At 37.3% G+C, this 20675-nt stretch overlaps 1 protein-coding gene across 2 annotated transcripts in view; it reads left to right on the top strand.

Moving 5' to 3' along the window:
- The window catches only part of LOC107686507 (autism susceptibility gene 2 protein-like), a 329490-nt gene extending 317163 nt beyond the window's left edge, over positions 1 to 12327 (top strand). Inside the window, exons 11-20 of one of the 2 annotated variants that reach the window (XM_016483547.1) lie at positions 2263 to 2313; positions 2546 to 2641; positions 4455 to 4526; positions 4666 to 4695; positions 4800 to 4871; positions 5084 to 5216; positions 6315 to 6380; positions 9685 to 9768; positions 10309 to 10564; positions 10659 to 12327. In XM_016483547.1, coding sequence (XP_016339033.1) covers positions 2263 to 2313; positions 2546 to 2641; positions 4455 to 4526; positions 4666 to 4695; positions 4800 to 4871; positions 5084 to 5216; positions 6315 to 6380; positions 9685 to 9768; positions 10309 to 10564; positions 10659 to 11958 — 2160 coding nt within the window. In that variant the 3' untranslated portion in view covers positions 11959 to 12327. Of the gene's footprint in view, positions 1 to 2262; positions 2314 to 2545; positions 2642 to 4454; positions 4527 to 4665; positions 4696 to 4799; positions 4872 to 5083; positions 5217 to 6314; positions 6387 to 9684; positions 9769 to 10308; positions 10565 to 10658 lie in introns of both variants that reach the window. The other variant, XM_016483546.1, reaches the window with a different exon arrangement.
- The last annotated feature ends 8348 nt before the right edge of the window (positions 12328 to 20675 follow it).

Genomic DNA, 20675 nt, shown 5'->3' with positions numbered 1-20675 from the left:
GCCATATGAAATGCATTCAGATCTCCGAAACGTATTCAGACAGGAACAAGAATGTCTTATCTGCATACTATCGCTGCTGCCAACCAATACAAAAGATATTATGTCAGAGTGCTAGATGAAAAGTCAAGCATTTTTAAATCATAGATTACCATCTCCAAAGATTGAACTCTAACTTAAAACATGCCATATGTTTTGTAGTTTGCTGCCTGCATTCTTTTGTGGGTTACAGAACTGTTTCGTCATCAAAAACTGAAAGACTGAAATAGCGATGAAACTGTTGGTTATGCATCTTATCTTTCGTGCAGAATCACAAACACACCACCACACCTTCCCCAAATGTTTTATGAGATACAAATCTTATTTGCTGAACAGTTATTGTTGAATTTCTTTCAATACCATGTGATTTAAGTGTGATGTTTTCTACTGACAAATATACTGATGCTTAGTTTCTAAAGCATTTCTATGTGGTTTAAGAGCTTTTTCATAGAATGCAGTGTTGTTGTTTACTGGGGTCAATTAAAAAAAACAGTATAAATGTCATTTTTAGGCAACATGAAACCAGAAATAACCCAATTTGCTTCCTTTATACATGTTTCTGGTCTTATTGTGCATAATTCATTGGTTTGTTATTCCAAAAAAATATATATTTTCCTGATAAAGGAAAGCTACCTTTTGTTACTTTCGAAAATACATCAGTTTAGTGAAGTAAAGTGGGTAGCGAATTCTGTTTCATGTTGACATAACACACTTCATATAATGTCTTTCTTGTTTTCTTTTTTCCCTCCCTCCTAGCTTTTCTTATATAAAGATTTAATTGTTTACAGATGTAATATTGAATCTTGATTTGCCAAAGCTGTTTGTTATAAACTCTGACAGGGGCTGTGAATTATTAAGCACTGTTTTTTATGGGCCACTATAAACCTTTGCTGTATTTACTCGGCAAGTGTTAACCATAAAGCAGGAGTGCTGTCCTCGGAAGGAACACTGAAGTGCAATACGCAGGGAAGCCAGATCAGCTATTTTCTCAGCCAGGGCAACCTCATGTGTTTGATTTAGACTAATTATCATCACACATTCATACGATGCAGGATAAAAGCAGCTTATGCCTGCTGATCTGTTGTAGTATAAAGTCTGCACCATAAGTGAGCTGCGGTTCAAGCACTGCTTTTCAAAGAAACACACAGAGTTTATCCACTTTTATTACCATCACCTATGACGTAAGATGACAGGCTTCTGTTGGAACGACACTATGTATGAGGGGGTTTGTAAAGGATTTGAATGTTTATGTAAAAGAATATTTGCAGTGTTCAGTTAAGTGATAAAAAAAAAACCGCAAGCCAGTGGAGTTAAGGTGACAAAGATGCTGGGTTTATTAAATTAATAGTAAAATGTAGCAAAAAAAAAAGAAAAGTAAAGTTTATGAATTTTTGCTGTAGTTTATGAATTTTTACAAATGTTTTAAAAGTATTTAAATGTTTGTGTTTTTTAAAAATGTTTATGGACACATTTTAAGACATTTGTTTTATTACAGTGATTAATAAAAAGATAAAAATCGAAATTTAAATGTTTATGGGGTTTTTTAATGTTTATGGACATATTTTAATACATTTGTTTTATTACAGTGATTTAAAAAAGATTAAAATAGAAGATTATTAAATATGACATTTTATTTCCATCACATTTGTATGAATCTCTGAAAATGACCATGAACCATTTCAGCCCTTCTTGCTTCTTTATGAGTCCTGACTCACCAAATACAGAATCTCACAACATTAGCATGACAGTTCGAATTGTTTATCCTATAGTTACGCTGCTAACTTTACTCTCAAATTTTTCTATTAAAACTAGAACTTGCCTTGGAGTTACTGTTCCATATATTTTTCTTAACTGTAATGGAATGATGCTGCCACGTAATAAATGGCTCATGTCAATTTAATTGGAAGCGAAGGGTGCCTTTCATTTGTTTAGCGATCTGGTTTGACTCTTTTGTGAGTGTATTCCCACACTCTGGGTCGGCTCTGGAAGCCTGTGCCAGCTGCGGCTGCTGTGGTTTTCTTTCATGTGACATTGAATTTCAGTTTTACTGTGTAATTGTTTTATTAAAAGGGTGTAATTTATCTGAGCTTCATCTGCTTTTTATTTGACTATGTAAGCACACTGCAGTAAAGATCTCGTGTTTTTGGTCACAGACGCCTTTGATTTTGTTGATATGTTTTTAATTTGAACTCTCTCTCTCTCTCTCTTTTTCTCTCCTTTCTATAGTTCGACAAATACGCCCCAAAGCTGGACAATCCTTTCTTGAGACATTCAAATGTAAGTGCCAACTTGTTTTGACTGCATAACCTTGCTTTGACTGAAGATGAAGCAGATTATGTAAACTTTTTGGACTTTTTGAGACATATTTGTCAACTTTTTGCATGTTTTCAAGCATGCTTGGTTTGATGTTGTTTTCAAAGCAGGATAAAATTTGTTATAGCTCAAAGGGATGACAGACGCCAAAGAATTTTGTAAACTTATTTTTTACATTTATGTTTTTTCTTTGCAGTTATTTCCCTCCTACCCACCAACAATGCCAGGAATGCCTCCATTACTTCCACATTCAGGGCCCTTCAGTTCACTGCAAGGAGCCTTCCAGCCTAAGGTTAGACCTCAAAACTATGCATTCACATCATGTGGGAAAGTAGACAAAACGGTTTTGACTTGAGCAGAAAAAGAAAGAGACCTGTGGTTTGTTTGGGCGTTTCAAATTTCCCGCTTGCACACTCTAATATGGCCAAGATTAGTAAGTCAAAAGATATTTGAAAAATATGGCCCATAAAACTAGCGTGTTCACACAGATGTGAACATTAAAAAAAAAATGGTGGAAGTATCTACAGATTAATTGTTTGCCAGATCGATCTGGTAGTTCTGCAAAACAAAGGACTGAAAAAAAATAAATAAAGTGAATCAAATTCGAGTAATATGGGAATTGAACATGTTATGCTGTTCAGGCTGTCGTTTTCACAAGTGATAAACCTATTCTTTGGCAGTAAGCCACCTCTCAATATTTCAGTTGCATCTCTATACAGAACTAAATTTTGAGTTTGGTTGCTTAGAACAGGTCAAGGTCACAGCGATGGTTTAGTGGTTAGTTCTCTAGGTATGCTAAGCCTTGGATGCTCATCTGACAGATAGATTGAAATCTGGGATGGGTCATGTCTCAATCCCACCCCCCTCTCTTTATCCCAGTAATTTCCTATCACATTTGCCAATAATAAAAGGGCAAAAAAGTCCAAAAACAAAAAAGAATGGGGTCAAATCATTCTCAATTTCCTGTATACTGCAGAAATGTGGCTGATTGAGAGCCCAGCATCACCTTACCATTAGTATTCAGGGTGCCCTCAAATCCCGCACAGCTGCATTTATACTGCAGGCAGATAGAGAAATCTACCACTGCCATTTTCTCCACTAATGGATTATGCAAAGAGGCTCAGGCTCAATAACCTGCTGGAGGCTTTTGTGTTAACTTTAGACTTAGCACTGTGGTCTTGAGCAGGATGGTTAGTCTGGGTGTGTGTGTCTTAGCAGTGTGTGTGTTATATGGCTTTCACTCACTTCACGGTGTGTAATGGTTTTTTTCCTTGCACTTCTCAAATAATTCTCACTATTGTGTTAGCTACCAGTCAAAGGAAGAGCAAGTCTGAAGTATGAAGTTCATGAGTATAAATGACAGTGGCATCCATGAAACTTGGGACTGAAATGAAGTTTTAAACTTGAGGCTACACCCATGATGAATCACATGAATTTTTTCCAGACCTGATGTGTTTCCTTTTGAAACAGGATGTTTGGACAGAGTATATCAATGGCTTATTATGTTCTGTTTAATAGTTAGTTTAAATACATGTTTCTGCCAAATGTGTTACAGTAGCATATAGACATCAAGACATCAAGCCACAAAATTTCCATTTTGATTTCATAGGATCATCAGTTAAAAAAAAATTCTAAAAAGACTTTAGTCAACACACCAAGGAGCCAAAAATGCTTATCCTCCTGACTACCTATACGCTATGGAGTTTTGTCCACTGTGGAGGACATTATGTTTTAGCGATTTCTCTGAGACGTTACAAAAATCCCACTATTTTTGCCTTTTCATGTCTATTCATGTCTTTTTATTTTTTTAAAAACAGGACTTTTTAAAGTCCCGATGTCCTCTACAGAGGACATGGCATAACATATGAATAAAATATCATTTTTCTAAAATGTTATTTTTCAAGATTTTTCTTATGCTCTAAACAATGTAATGACATGACAAAATACTAAATTCACAAAACAGTTTTTTCCTGGTAGTCAGGAGGATATAATATATACAAACATATTTCTCAACAGTGCATGATTGAAAATAGTAAATAAACAGACTTCAGTGTCATGCTGTGTTCCATTAGCTTTATCTGAAATGGTCTTAACTTTCTTTCCAGGCTTCAAACCCTCTTGATGTTGCAGCACGACCAGGAACAGTCCCACACACTCTCCTTCAGAAGGACCCAAGGGTAAGCCACCCACTCTGGAGATCCACTTAAGAAATTGGCCATTAAAACGGAATCAGGATTGTGATGTTTTTAGCATTTCATGAACCTGAACTTTGTTAGAAAACATCTCTCTCTGTGTCCTTTTCTCTGTTTCACACAGATAACAGATCCTTTTAGAACTTCAGTAAGAGTAAGCATCATATTTTTTATTCTCTTTCAAATCCCTACATTTTCCACCTTAAATGCCAACGCCTTTGTGTTAATGCTTTGAAATTTCTTCTGCGCTCATGTTAGAAGCCAGGTAAATGGTGTGCAGTGCATGTTCAAATCGCCTGGCAGATCTACCATCATCAGCAGAAGATGAAAGTAAGTTCTTTTTGGAAGCCTCTCTTGTCTCTTTTCTCTAATACAGTGTAGCCTAATTACAAGAATACACAAGTATGCTTTGTAATGATTCATGCATTAGAGACCAACTCAGTAATTTTCCCTCATTAAGGACCATTTACACACAAAAATTTTGTACAGTGACTCCGGTCATATATTATATTATATTATTAAAATGACTTGTCTCACAAAAGCAGATGCACTTGGACCCTCATAAACTGGATATGAATGGAAAACTTGATCTGTTCAGCCGTCCTCCAGCTCCAGGCGTGTTCCCTGGGTTCCCCTACCCTCATGATCTGGCCAGACCCCTCTTTTCATCAACAGGTATGTGCAGAATATGAATGAGAAAACTCTTAAAGTGAACATGAAATCAAACTTGACCCTGTTTAATAATAACACACATTCCTGAATATATTGTTATAGTTATTCCAAAAGAAAAATTTATGCGTAAAATCAAATCCTGCCCTACATGTTTTTTCTCATTGAATGTCCTGTAAAATGGGTAACAACCAACATATGTTATATTAACTTTAAGTTCTCAAGCTGCAAAGATGCCAGTTTTAAATGAAAAGTTGTGGTTACACAACCATTCCTGGAAATAATTCCCTTTCCTGCTGTTTTGGGAAAGCCTGATGCCGAAATCACCTCTAAACCTGAAGAAATTTTACTTAAATATATTTCATTTTCATTTCACTTATAAACTATATTTATAATCCAATCAAGGTACTGCTCTCACAGATTATTTATATCTTATCTTGTAAATTATACCGCAATCTCTTTATTGGCATGGCTTCAGTAAAATAAAAATGGATTTGTATGTCTTTCTTTCTCTCATGTTCCTTGCTCACTAATTTGCGTGTTGTTATTTTGAACGTTGTCTTGGCTCAACGCTGGGGCCACGGGCATGAATATAAATGCTTTTACCTGATATAATTGACTGGTAGCTCTTTGTTGAAGGGCAACATGAGCATGTCTGCCCTTTAGATTGTAATTATGCAGCGTGGTGTCATGAAGGAGCTTGTAATTGGTTTCTTCATTAATGATACACAGTAACAAATGACATATCGTTCAGGCTGAATAGACAGTTGACCCTTTCAAATGCAACCTGAACACTCAATCTAAGACATCACTGTCCTTTTTATTGTCCGTGCAAACTATTCTAACAGCTTATTACTGATAGTCCCGCCCCAAACGCACACCATTGGTTGAGCCCGGCTGACTTCTAGTTGTCTCTGCACATTAAACTGGAATAGGAGAAAGTATTTAACCTAACAAGACCAATCTTTACCCAAGACCTCTCTTGTCTCTCTCAATATATAGAGAGAGAGACTACATCTAGTGCTGTTTTGGTGCATATTTGAATGGTTTGGCTAACTTTGTCTGCAGTCTGTTTGACTGATTATTTCCTGCTATATTCAATAGCATCGGGACATCCCTATGGACCGTCTCCTCACCACACTGCCTTCCTGCCTCCTAGCCATTTGGCAGGTAAGTGTAAGTAAACCACCATTTTAAATAGTTCCTCTTTTCTTTCATAACTTAAACTCAATACATTCATCTGATGTTAAATCCCTCTTTTATTCAGACAAAAGCAAGGCAAATACAATTTGTTCCATATGCTGTAGTGCTGCACCTTAGTGGTGATCATTCAGCTATAAAAGCATGTCTTTCCTAAAATTTCTTAAACCAAAATAAAAACAAAACAAAATATAAAAATAAATATTTTGAAAATCAGACATGACCTAGTGCAGAATCTAAAATAATGACGCATTAAAAATATACTGTACTTCTGTCATTATATTTGTCAAGTAAAATATAATATTTATGTTTACACTGCCTTCACTGCTTTAAAAATTGAAAACTTTTTATGCGTTTTGGCTGTTTATTTACATGTCAACAGCGTTTCGGGGCCTTAAAATGCAAGCAGCTTAAGTAAAGCAATGGGCTGAGTCTGACCAAATGCAACATTAGATCATTGACAACAGCTAAAATATAACTTTTCAGTAAATAACAAACCTCATCTTTTATAATAAATTTAGATAGGATTACATCTATTTTAAGTCAAGTGTATGTCAAATAGATGGAAACTGTAGTATTAAAAACACTTTACAATAAGATTCCATTTGTTAAATAACATGACCTATCAATAAACAATAGTTATAGCAATTCTTCTTCTTAGGGTTAATTAAAAAATTTACTAATACATAAATCACAAGTTCAATCTGTTAACATTATTTAATGCACAATGAACAAACATGAATGATCAAGTGTTTGTATTAAATAACATTCAAAAACATTAATTAATGTTGTAAAAATATATTGTAAGTCGATGTTAGATAATAACATGAAGTCATGTTAATGAATGGTATCTTATTGTAAAGTCTATACAGGAGATCACATTTGACTATACTTTCTTTTAATCCAAACTGTGTACATATTTAATTTTAAAAGGCTTTTAAAACCTGCTAGAGTTATCCAGCCAAGAATAACAAGTAAGTTAGCTTAAAAAAAAAAAGGCCCAGAACTGCTTTTCTGACGAACTGATATGACATAATGTTAACCATTTGTACATTCTCTAACACGCATATTTTAGATTCACAATTCATTTAAAAGCCTCTGGTGTGTAAAAATAGTAAATACCATCATGTCTTTGTTTTTTTTTTAACCTAATAAAAGTTATAGGAGCATTAAATAGTTAATAAAGAAACTTCATTCTAATGCTCATTATATTAGCCGCGCTTATGCTAACAATTAACTATGCTAACGGTGATGTTTATTTCAATCCGACATTCAAATTAAAATATGGAATAATATTCATAACAGAAGATCTAAATATTAAAAATTCAATTGAAACTTACCTGCTTGAACTCTTTCATTTGATCTGGGTGTCGGTCTTCAAAGTGTTTTGTTAGTTTGATGTGTTTCCTCATTTTGAGGTCGCCATGTCTCAGAGCTTTTATGAAGAGAATGCATCTGCGCACCTTTCGGATTGCGCATCAAGAACCGGGTTGACCGGGTACTCGGTACCACCGGTATTTAAAAAAAAAAAAAAAAAACCTGGTACCGTAACGTTTTCATTTTTTTAGTACCGACTTGGTACCAAAGTACCAGGTCTTTTGACAACACTGGTTCAGTCTATAGGTATGTGCTCAGGCACATAGTGTTTCTTTACAAAGTGCAACTACTGGCATAGATTGCATAATACAGAGTTTTTAGTCAGAATTTTTCAAAAACACAAAGGAAAAAGTTTTCCATTTTTAGTACATCGTTGTCATGTGAATAACATAAGGCTCCCCTTTGCAGAGACACTTCTGGGCCAATTGATATAAAATTAATCAGTCGGCTTAGAAGTGTCTCCCCAAAGGGTTAGATATTATAAATTTAACCTTAGCTCAACTTTCAAATGTATTGATAATGATTAATAAATTATTTGGAAGCAAATAGTCTTACATATTATATTGGCAGGGTATTGTAAACTAGTAAATTTGTCTTGTTGGAATTTGTAAAAATACTCAAGCAAAACAAGATAAACTTACTTAAGCAAAATTACTTTAGATATTAAGGCTTGATATTTTATCTTGAATGTAACATTTTTTTGTTGAACTGGAAGGTATATAAGCATAAACAGTGAATACTTTAACTTATATTCAAGATATGATAGTTTAGATTAAATAAATGGAAAACAAGGCAAAGTTACATAATATCAATATGTTTTGCAGTGTAAAGTGACCATGTTTTATTTCATCCGAAGGAATCCAAGACTTATCTTTTATCCACCAACAAGAATATCAAAATTGTTATTTGTTTCCATGACATTTTGTGTCAGAGAACTTTCTGACCAAAACTCAACTTTTGTTTCCCACAACAAAACATAGTAAAAGTAATATTATCTATCCTTTTTTTTTTTTTTTTTTTACTGGCCTCAGATATTTGAGTTAGGAATTAAATGCTGATTTCACACAGTGAGCTTTCAAGTCAGTCCAATTTGAGTTCTTAAACAGCTGGGACCTAAAGGAAGTGGAGAGAAAACGGGTAAAATGCAGAACTGGGTGTGGTGTTGCCTAGTGGTGGAAGCTCAGGACTGGTAATCAAAAGGTTTCTCACTCAAGAAGAACTTACCACTATTGTGCCCTTAAGCAAAACACTCCAGGTTGTTCCAGGGGGATTGTTCATGTAAATTAGTATATTGTAAGTTGCTTTGGATAAAAGCATGTGCTAAATGACTGCTTGCTTACTTAAGTATTCTGTAGATTAGTCATAAATCCATTCTTGGAGTTCAGGAATTTAAATTTATGTTTTACATAGAAAACACTGAATTGTGTTTTTTTTCTTATGTGGGCTGGAGGTAGGTTGTTTGTATTTAATTTAATTATAAATGCAACTGTATGAATGATTTGGGCTCCTTCACCCATAGCAAGGTACGTATTTATACATAGCTTAATATTTTGAGGGGTAAGTAGATGGAAGAATAACAGAAATCTCTAGAGGAGATGGGAGACACATGAGCTGTTTGCTGTCATTTAATCATTTTTCACATCGGACATTTCAACATGTCCCTAGCTATCACAATCCAATCAGTTATTGCTCTTCATGCCAGCACCTCTTGCGGTCTAATCTGCAGTCAGTGAACACTCTCCAACAGTCTTGGGAGAGTATAAACAACCCTTAGGGAGTTAGAATAGCAGCAGTAACAGTGACGCAAAAAACAAAGCTTGCTTGTTAGAGAAAAGCCGGTTGGAATGGTCGGGCACCTCCGGCCCTGCGTCGCTAATCCCTGTTTGGCATTTTGCAGATCCATTCAGTCGCTCCAGTACCTTTGGCGGCCTCAGCAACCTTTCAAGCAGTGCCTTCGGTGGATTAGGCAACCCAGCCCTCGGTAAGCCCCGGCCTCTAGCTCGACTCAGTGCAGCACAGCTTAGCTCTAGACCACAGAGAGTGCAGAGGGAATAAAAAGGAGATGGGAATGAAAGAAAGGCACTTAGCTTTGCAGCAAAATGCCAAATGAGAGTTTAGGGAAGCGGGGGAGGCAGGCATTACCGCAGACAATCATTTGCCAAATTCACAACCCAACTGGTTTAGCATTGCTCTTGCATTCATTAGTTGCTTGCAAAGTAGGGTGGATGGTTTGCCATATCTCATTTCCTCTCCCTTCTTCCTTCATTGGCTGAACGGGACTTATTGTGGTGAAACTGATTGCATTAAAATGAATCTCTATGGAACGCTTTACTTTGCGTAGCTCATGACCCCGCTGGTCATTCATTTGTTCTCTGCTGAAAAGTCTTCAAAAGCAGCCCTTGTGTACCCCATTTGTAGAAGAAACTACTATCCGCCATTAACCTTTCAGTTTGTGTATGGAGAACCTCGACAGAACTGGACTGTGATCTGTTAAACTGATGTTACTATTTTGTCATTTCAGGGGCCAACAGTGTGTTTGGACCCAAAGAGGTTCCAGGGCTGCCTGGTCTCAGTAGTCCTCATCATGACACCTGGAATCGGCTGCACCGAACACCACCTTCCTTCCCGACCCCTCCACAGTGGCCCAAATCTGCAGATGCAGAAAGAAGCACTTCGGCAAACAGCCATGAAAGAGAGAGAGAGCGGGAGAAAGAAAAAGAACGGGAGAGAGAAAAAAGGGACTCTTCTGTTGGGAAAGAAGAGAAAGATAAAGACAGGTTGGTGTTGCTGATTTCATGGACCAAAGCATGTTATTTTGCCTAATTTTGGTCTCTGATTAGTCAACTAATCATGGGTTCTTTCCTGTTGCAGAGACTCTTTAGATCGTAACCGCCATTCGAACCGCTCTTCTCCAGCTTCCGCTCCAGTTAGCTACCAGATCAGCAGCCTGATCCGCTCAAACAGCCAGAACTCGACCGACTCCGGCAGACACCGTAGTGGTAGTGCCGACCGCAACCGTGAGCCTGAGAAAGAGCTGTTGGACCGTCAACGAGAGGCAGGCATTTTGGGAGATATAAAGGTGAAGGAAAGTCGTTCTCCAGGGAAGGAGATCACAGACAGACGTTCCTCGGAAGACTCTCAAAAATCCGTTCATCGATCGCCCTCTCCATACTCGAAAAATGTCCTTAATGATGCAGGAATCAAGATGGGTATCCCACAACCGCTACCGATTAAAGAAGTGGAGAGGGATAGGAAAGAAACCAGCTCAGGGGATCTACTACAGAAGGTGAAGAATGATATGAAGATAAAGGAAGAATGCAAGGAAGACCAGGACGTGATGGTGGTTGGATCCGAAGCTGCCACTAAACCTCAACTCCCTCCTCCACCTCATCAAACCACACCAATAGCTCACCACCCTGCACTATCCCATCAGCCTCCTCCGCCATCTCCTCGCTGTAGTGACCCTCCAACACTATCCTCACTTCACGGTGTCCCCATGCCACACTCATTGCCGCTCACTATGAGTGCCATGCATCAAATGGGAAGTCTGAATGCACTTGAACGCACCCGCATGGCACCGTTTATGGGAGTCAGCCCTCTTGCAGCAGGTCGAGACCGCCTTCCTCATCCGGCGTTTTCCTGGGATCCTTTTCGAGAGGCTTACCGAAACCTCGACTTTCAAAGGCGCATGGACTTCCAGCTTCGTTCCGAACCTGGGCACCGTTTCCCTGGTGTCTACGATCCAGAACGGCCCTATCGGGATCGGGAGCCACATGACTACTCGCACCACGAACACCTCCTGGAATTTCGGCGGGAACAGGAGAGACTGAGGCAACAGGCTGAAGAAAGGGAAAGGTTGCATTTACGGGAGGAACTGGATCGAGCAAGGCTGCACCAACTTCACCAATCGCCCATTGAAGGACACTTACCCCACATGCCGCCTTTTATGTCACACCTTGGCGGGATGCCGTTCCCAAGGCTTAGCCCTTCAACAGGTCATAATGGACTTCTTAACCGGACACCCCCAACTGCAGCACTAAGTGCCCCTCCTCCTCTGGTACCCTCTGGTGCTGCCAGACCGGCGTCGCCAAGACGGACTACGCCAGTCACCACCCAGGACCCTCGGGAGTACTCACCGTCACGCAACCCCAAAGAAGTGGAGGCACGGTAACATACTAGAAAGGAAAATGCCTCACTTGAGTTGGACACAGGCAACATGCACTTATTTTCACACAAAACAGAGTAAATGATAAATAGGTATGTGATATTTGTACCTTGGAGCAAGCACATCAACTGGCTTTTTCAAATGATTGGAGTGGAAGAAAAGAGTTGTTAGCTCCAAATCTTGGTATCTCCAAACCTAAGACGTGAACGTGAACTACCAAACAGAAATTTGATATTAATATATTAATCCAATGCCTTTTCAGCTTTTCATGTGAAAAGACATTCTGAAATTTGTTTGTACATTTCCTATCCTTAATGTACAGACATTTTTTTATGTATTTGCATTAAAGGGATAGTTCACCTTCAGTTGCTGGTCCCCATTGACTTCCATAGTATGGAGAAAAATGCAAGTCAGTGGGGACCAGCAACTTAAGGTGAACTATCCCTTTAAGTTTCATTTGTTCCGTGCCCTGTATTTATCCTAGTGAGCTGCTGGATATGGATGCCTACATATCTGAATTGGTATGATCTCTCTGTTTGACAACTGATTGGCTCTATGGTACCTGGAAATATTCAGTGCTGACCATGTACAAAGTTACATTTTGGAGGGTTTTTTGTTTGTTTGCTTGATTTTCTTTTTGAGATATGCAGACAAATATGTGTTACAATATTCTTGTTTGGTTTATGTAAAGTTTAAAGATATTGTAAATATCTTGTTGATATTACTTGGAACTAAATGACATTGTACATTTGTTAGGCTTTTTAAATGTTTCTAAAAAACAATGAAATTAAACAGAACCACTTCCAGGTTGAAAACCATGGTGACGGAGCTGTCCAATCAGAGGGGAGGACTCAAATGGGGGTGCAGTTATGGCGATGCAATCTATGCAAAGAGGATTAAGAGTGTTCTGATTGGACGGTTATCAAATGGAGTTCTAAAGTAAGAACCTGGATAACTGTTATTCATTTGTCCAATGAAGAGCCAATGAAACAAACAGCTATAAACTTCCGGGTCATAAAGGAATTGCTTTAGCAGTGAACATCTCCAGCTACAAAACCTGGACATCTGAGAAACATATTGGAATGGTTGGGGTGGCAATAGACTCTTTCTGTCGACCTTGTGGTGTTGTGCAGTTGTTTTTCTTAGACTCTTGTATACAAAAAAAGTAGAGCTTTAGGCGTGAAAAAATGAAAATGAACATTCATGGTTTAAAAATGTATGGAATAAAGGTTGGACCTTATATCTGCATACCTGTCTGCTATTTAATTATAGACTTCAGGATTTACTGAATAATCTATTGATGAAGTGTGCAAAGTTTCAAAGACAAGGCTGGATGAAGTTCCTGGGTCATAAGAACAGTAGCCTATATTATAACCATAAGGTTTTTTTTTTTTGTTTTGTTTTTACTATTTTCATGACAAAGAAGCACATTTTACCCTCTACTGAGAAAGAAAATCTCATTCTCATCACTACAATAAAGTAACAAGAATCGCCTGTCTGGACACAATGATTATAATATTATCAAATATTTTTAAATCGTTTTTAATTTTTATAATTAATAATTATATTTCAATAATAGTTAATAATAAATGTATTTATAATATTAATTTTTATAATTACTTTTATTAATTTCTATATGTAATTACATATACTTACAAAAATATATGCTATATATATACATATACTTACAAAAATATATAGAATATATTTTTTTTTATTTTTAATTAGCATGAATTAGATGCAGTACAGCAAATACTACCATGATTTACACTTAAAATTGTACTCTACAAATTCACTTTACAATTTAAATATTTGTGCTTTCTCCACAGTTGCTATTTAGTATATTTTTACAAGAGAGAGCATTTATGTCAGCTGTGCTGTAGATAGTAGGATGAGAATGGTGATGGGACAGGCCTGCAACACAATATTGATTTTCTGCAAGTGCAGCTTTTGAGTGTTTGTGTTGCAGGTAACTGGTATTGACTCTGAGGCTAGTGCCGTATTGACCCGCGGTCTGGACTCATTAATGGGAGTGACGCCTGCTAATGAGGGATGGATCAAGAAGGCGAGGATGAAGAAGTGAAAGAAACTGAAAAAGAATAGACCAAAGGTTGTCTGTCCCGCAAATAAGACAACCAGAGGTTACTGTCCCTTTAGTATTGACCGAGTCTATCTGTCTGTCTTTCTGACTTGCGACTTCATTCTCCTGCTCTCTTCATCATTCTTCTCCCCAACTAACAAACAATTCATCCTCATAACCATCCCTAACTGGCTCTATCTGCTGTGCCACGCTCAGCCCTGCCCTCGGTCCCAGCCCTCACCTCAAGTAATGGCAGCATGTGTCAGGCAGTGTGCAGTCATTAGTGATGTTATTGAGAATCGATGGTCTCCCCACTGCGTCTGGCAGCCTATCTGGACGTGCTGCTTCAGAGAGGTCCATCGCTGGAGAGAGAGATGGACTGGGAAAGCTGCCATGAGGTGTATTGGAAGAGTTAAATCGGGATCCGTTTCAATTTGGCCATGTTGTAATTGAGAGGGTTATTCCATAGACACCGAGCATCTGTGCCTCCCTGGCCCTCTGCTGTCTCCCTCTAATCAGCTAGTTAGCACTTTCCAGACCTGGACCAGATAGAGAAACCAGAGAGAAAGTGTTCACGTTTATATTTTCTTTTCAAAGCCACTGCAAAGGTGTTTAATAGGTGGTTTGGTTGGTTAGCCAATATACGATCTGACTGCAAAGAGCATTATTCAAAAAAGCCAGTCAACATTTCAGTGTTAACAGACAGTTCTCTCCATAGGCATTTTGATTGGGAAATAGTAATTATTTTTGCAGCCTGCGTAGAGGAGCAGAAATTACACACTTGACTTATCTTTCATACTGGCACTCTGGCCAATTATCTTAAGTATAAAATAAAGTAGGACACATTTTTAACATTCTCAATTTCAGCCTATAATTTCCACATATTAACATCCCATACATTTTACCTGTTCAGCTAAAATGTGCCAAATTATAGCCAAATAAATAAATACTCTTATTTTTCTCATATAATTTAATACTATTAAATGTAAATTTGCTTCTTACAAATATATCAGCTTTATTGTTGAAGATTATCAATTGGCATTTTTTCTGGTTTTCCCAACCAATCCGTCAAAGGAATTGCTCTGCTTTTTTAGAAAATGCAGACCAGTCACATGTGGTGCTATGTGTCAAGTACAGTTTTTAAAATGTTACATTTATTTTTATGTAACTATTATGTAACCCTTGATCCTTATCTGGCTCATTTACCTGAATTCCCCCTCAGTATAAAAATAGGGTAACACTTTAGTTTAGGGACCAATTCTGACTATTAATGCTTATTAGCATGCATATTACTTGCAGATTGGCAATTTATTAATACTTATAAAGCACTTATTGATACCTTATTCCATATGACCATATTTATGATCCCTTAATCCTTCCCTATACCTAAACTTAACAACTACCTTACTATCAATAAGCAGCAAATTAAGAGTTTATTGATGCAAAAGTCGTAGTTAAAAGATAGTTAATAGTGAGAATTGGTCCCCAAACTAAAGTGTGACCAAAAATTATTATCTGTATTATTATCTGACACCAGCAGAAGTGGAGTGACAGAAATCTAAGGAGAATAAATATATTAAACTATACCCTGAATCTACACCTTGAAAAGTATATATACAGTGGTGGTATCAGATGGTAATACTATGGTACCTTGAAAGTATACAGTATATCATCTACTCCATAACTGTGCTTCGGTATATTGACCAAATCCTTGCAGACCATATAACACAGTGAAGCACCAACTGACCTCAGATGGAGTGAATTCCAGACTGAAGTGATAGAATAGCATCCAAGTCTGTCTACACCTCCAAATATACTGCCACAGACTCGGCACTCCAGAAATGCTGTCTGACTCTTAGTGCTTCTGGACAGAAACACGTCCACTACAAACAGGAACATATGAGGGAACGGAATGGAAACAAATAATTGTTCATTCGAAAAACAAGCAAGCCACTGAGATATGATGACATAGAGGGTTAAAATGAGAAAAAGAGTGAGTTTAAAGATGCAAAGTAGTCAGAAAAAGATGGGAAATTGAGGAAAGGAGGGAGAGAGAGAAAGAATTCCAGACAGACCAACTGAGCCCCAGCAGCTAAATCATTTTTCCACTTTATTCATTTTTTTTTAAATGATTTTTTCCCTCTTTCTTCATGCCTCAGTGAAAGCTGGCTGCCTGACTCCTCACACTCACATACACAGGCATCATTGTGTATACAAACCGTAAAAGCCAATGAGAATTTATGCAGCTGGGTTCATCTGGCAGAGATGGAGGAGGTTATAGTGGAGAGAAGCTGGCGTGATATTCAGACGACCTGCAATCTGCGCTGCCAGTACAGGGTGGAGGAATAGAGTAGATTGGTGGAGACAGATGCTACAGAAGCTATGCTCAATAGAGAAGAAGAGTAGAAGAAAAGCTTTCTCATACACTGACTTTTCAATTTGTTTCAATATAATGTCAGGATTTAAAAAAAATTAAGGTTTGACTGTTTAGTGCACCCCATTAGGCCCTGTTGGCAGATGCTGTAACTACACGCTCACAGTCACAGGCAAAAAGCATCATGCTCCATTGACTGTTTCAAGAATAGCTGTGTATTCTGCCGAAATAAAACTGCAAACAACATATATCGCTAATATTACATTATAGTAGATGTTCAGTTCATTTCATGAATAATGAATAGCAATCTAGCTCTTATCAGGTAATACAATCCTCCTCTATGGCCAAAGATTGTTTGGGTTCTCCATTGGAAAGCGAGACTTCTCACATCAAACAGTGAAACTTTGATTTATTCCTTCAAGTAATTATGTGTGAAATCTATAAATACTGACCCTGTTTGATTCTCACAAATATATGGATGTCTGTTAAATAAGATACAGAAGATCGCCCAGTTTAAAAGTATTTAAAAGTCTAAATCAATTGTTCAAAAGTCTGGAGTCAGTAAGATTTTTTAATGTTCACCAAGGCTGCATTTATTTGATCAAAAATAATACAGTCAAAACAGTAATATTGGGAAATATTATTACAATTTTCTATTTTAATATATTTTAAAATGTAATCTATTCCTGTGATGGCAAAACTCTAAACCAAATATATTTTTGTGAAATCCATTATATATATTTTTTATTCTTTGATGAATAGAAATCTTTTGTAACATTAGAAATGTCTTTACTGTCACTTTTGATCAATTTAATGCATCCTTACTGAAAAAAATATAACATTTTCTTGAACTGTATCAACTTATTTTAATTTATTATTATTATATTTTTTTTACTGACCCCAAACTTTTAAATGGTAGTGTATATTGTAAGTATTACATTTCTAATGTAAGTTGTCCAAATTTTCATGAATAAAACAATAGAACAGACAAAAGACTTACACTTACAGTGTTTTTAGGTGTGCAAAATCTCTTAATCTGTGTTCTTTCACTTCTGGCATATGACTAACAACAAACATCTGACAACCGCCCTGCACTTGACCCTGTGTTTTTAAGCTGGCTTTGTACAGTATTCAGAGCTGTATGATTGCTGGAGGGGGAAATGGGAGGGCACTGTATGCACACCCTTGGCTAAATGATTGCAGATGCCTGGCCTGAGCTCAAAAGCTCCGCATTCTTCCCCTGTCGAAAAGACCAGCTCTGCTCTGGTCTATACTGTCTGGCAGCCTGCTTTGAAAAAAAAAAAAAAAAAGACAACCTCACTTATCTGTTATCACTACATGAACACATAACAATCCTCATATCTTATCTCTCCCTGCATATAGCTTAGGGGCAGTTTCTGTAGTGGTTGCAGGGCTACAACCAACATAAGCCTTTGTACAGCGCAAATGCTTAGCCAGTCAGCAAAGTGCATTGACCTGAGCATGTTCGTAATTTCAAATATTTGAATTTCCATAGAACTGCATTTCACAAGAGACAGCATATCACTCCCTGGCACCGGACCATCAAAGGTTGTTCACATAGTGTGCATATGCATGTAAAACCAACCCATAACAGCCACGTTAAGTAAAGCTTGCTAACCACTCCTGGCTGTAGACATCCGACTATCAGCCTAAACCCGCCATTACACAGTGGCTCAACCATCAGCGTTTGGCTTCTGTTGACAACCGGCTATTTAACACATCAAAACAACAAGAGCTGCTATCAAGCTCAACCTCTCCTGGACAGGTTGTCATCCAAGAATGCGCTTTATCTTTTGCTTTCGGCTTGCTGGTTTTAGTCACACGGTGTGTGCTGACACTCCGTTTCTTCTTCTGAGGGCTCAGTGTAGCCATCGTGGAAAGGTCAAAAGAGAAGTTGGCCAACTTATAAACAAATACCGATGGGTTTATGCAAAGAGGAGGTTTCCATAGAAGCGATTTTATGGAAATGTGTACCTATGGAAATATCCACTTCAAACAATGCAAAAAAAAAGATTTTCTTAATCTGTATTTTTAGTTTGTTTACCAATGAAAATATCCAAACGTCCTTTACAAGATTTTATAAATGTAATTTTTAATTATGAATATTCATATTTATGAATTTTGATATACTTTGAATTAAGTTTATTTTTCTTATCCCATTGGCACATTTTTTTTTTCTTTTAATAAGCATAAATCAAACAAAGACGTTTACGCTAGAAATAAGGGGGAAACTATTTGGCAGTGGGATAAGAAAAATACATTTCTTTCAAGATTTTAATATTATCTTTGATGATTCATTTAAAATGTTCTTGTTTTAAGAATGCTGAGATGTTTCTACTAGAAAATAACATCAAATACTAATTAGGAGTTTTTTGTTGTTGTTGTTGTTGGTTTTTTTGGCACTGAGGTTGCCATGTTGTTGCTTTTTTGTCCTATGGGTTTTTTTTATATTTATTTATTTATTCATTTCTTTTATATCTCACAATTCTGAGTTTACATATCGCAATTCTGACTTTTTCCTGAATTCTGAGTTTATATTCCACAATTTGTTTTTCCACCATGGGAAAAAAAAATGCAATTATGACTTTTTATCTCACAATTCTGACTTTTTTTTTCTCACAATTGCAAGTTTATCTCACAGTTCCAACTTTTCTTCTCAGAACTGCGAGATCCTGTGACAACGAAAACGAGCTTAGACTGATACCTTCTTTGACCAGCTTTTTTGCCAAGTTTGCTAGTGAATTACCCACACCAAACCAACACTGATAAGGATAAGACACCACATACATTAATACAAATCATGCCTCCATTATCTTCTGCATCCAGAATTTCGATACATCTCTGAATCTTTTATATGGAATGGCCATAATAATAAAACGTATTACATTTTGACACATGCAGGCATAAATCTGTTCACTGTTTGTGAGAGATAAAATGTCCATCATGCATGAAAATGGCAGGCGCTCTGTGTCTTGTTCCTGTTTTGTTCTTCTGCATGTGCACTGAATCTCACATTAATTAATGCTGCTCTTTCACCTGGTATCAGTTCCTCGTCCTTCTGTGCTTTATTTGGATTGCTCATTATTTTCTTTCCCAGAGAAATATTTCTAATACCTACAAGCTGCTCCGGCATAATGTCCTTTGTTGTTGCCAAATGGTTTTTTAATGAAAAGTTTAAGAGGGGCATAATTACATATCTGAGGCTATTATGAAATCCAATATTACAATTAAAGTAATTTTATTTGCTTGTAATCTCCCTTCACCAAGTCTAATAAGGGTTTTGAAAGAAGGGCAAGCAGGCTTTGAATGGTGACTCTTTTCTAAATGAAGTTGGGCCGCCTTTGCTCGGTCTCAGTTCTCCATGTCTTTGGTTCGCAGTGTCGTGGTGAGACTGTCGGGGAAGCATGGGGGGTTGTTAGTCTGTGATCATGCAGACTCACTGACAAATCAGTGATATTGGGAGAAATGTTGAAGGAAGAGCTGCCACTGCTGCAAGATTGGCATGGTTAGTTATGAAAAAATGTTCAACAGAACTGACTTACTGATTTTAGCTGGTTTAAGACGGTCTCTCAGCCTGACCAGCTGAAAAGTGACCAAAACCTCATCCAAAACAGGGATTCTAGGAAATAACCAGCTTCATCTGCACACCAAACCAGCGCAAACAAGCATAAAGCATGCTGGGAATTCATTCTGGTCTTTTCAGCGGGGCCTTTCACCATTCAGGGAGTTCTTCTGAGAGGCAAGATGAACTCAACAAGATGAGCCCGATCCCTCTGCGCATGCGCAAAGCCCCTGCAGCGCGCCAATTTACAAACAAACGCCAAAGAGATTATGCAAAAAACAGTTTTTCATAGAAAAGACCGGTGGAGATGCAGGCGAGAGGAAGATATCTGCCGTAATATAAAAAATCTGCTTCAGCAATAGCCATGTATAACAAAATGTACGTGAAAATGTAATTTTGACCTGACATGTGTGCCTCTTGTGCTTTTAATAGCGTGAACGCATAGGTTTATGAAAAATGTGGTAATCGGTTTCTTGACAAATGGCATTGAATGTTTTATTGTTAACATTTACTAAAAATTGTAAACATGTATTGAAAATATTCAGGAGCTGTACCCTGAAGCATTAGTCTATGGCAAATCTGTCATAGTTCAACAGCTACCCCTGCTGTATGATTTGTAGAACTACAGCTACATACAATTGTTAGAGTAGCCTTATATATATATATATATATATATATATATATAT

Source organism: Sinocyclocheilus anshuiensis, unplaced genomic scaffold (assembly GCF_001515605.1).
Source record: "Sinocyclocheilus anshuiensis isolate Anshui unplaced genomic scaffold, SAMN03320099.WGS_v1.1 scaffold1267, whole genome shotgun sequence".
NCBI lineage: Eukaryota > Metazoa > Chordata > Actinopteri > Cypriniformes > Cyprinidae > Sinocyclocheilus > Sinocyclocheilus anshuiensis.
Note: the sequence above shows the minus strand (reverse complement) of the source record. Positions and strands in the feature narration are given on the sequence as shown.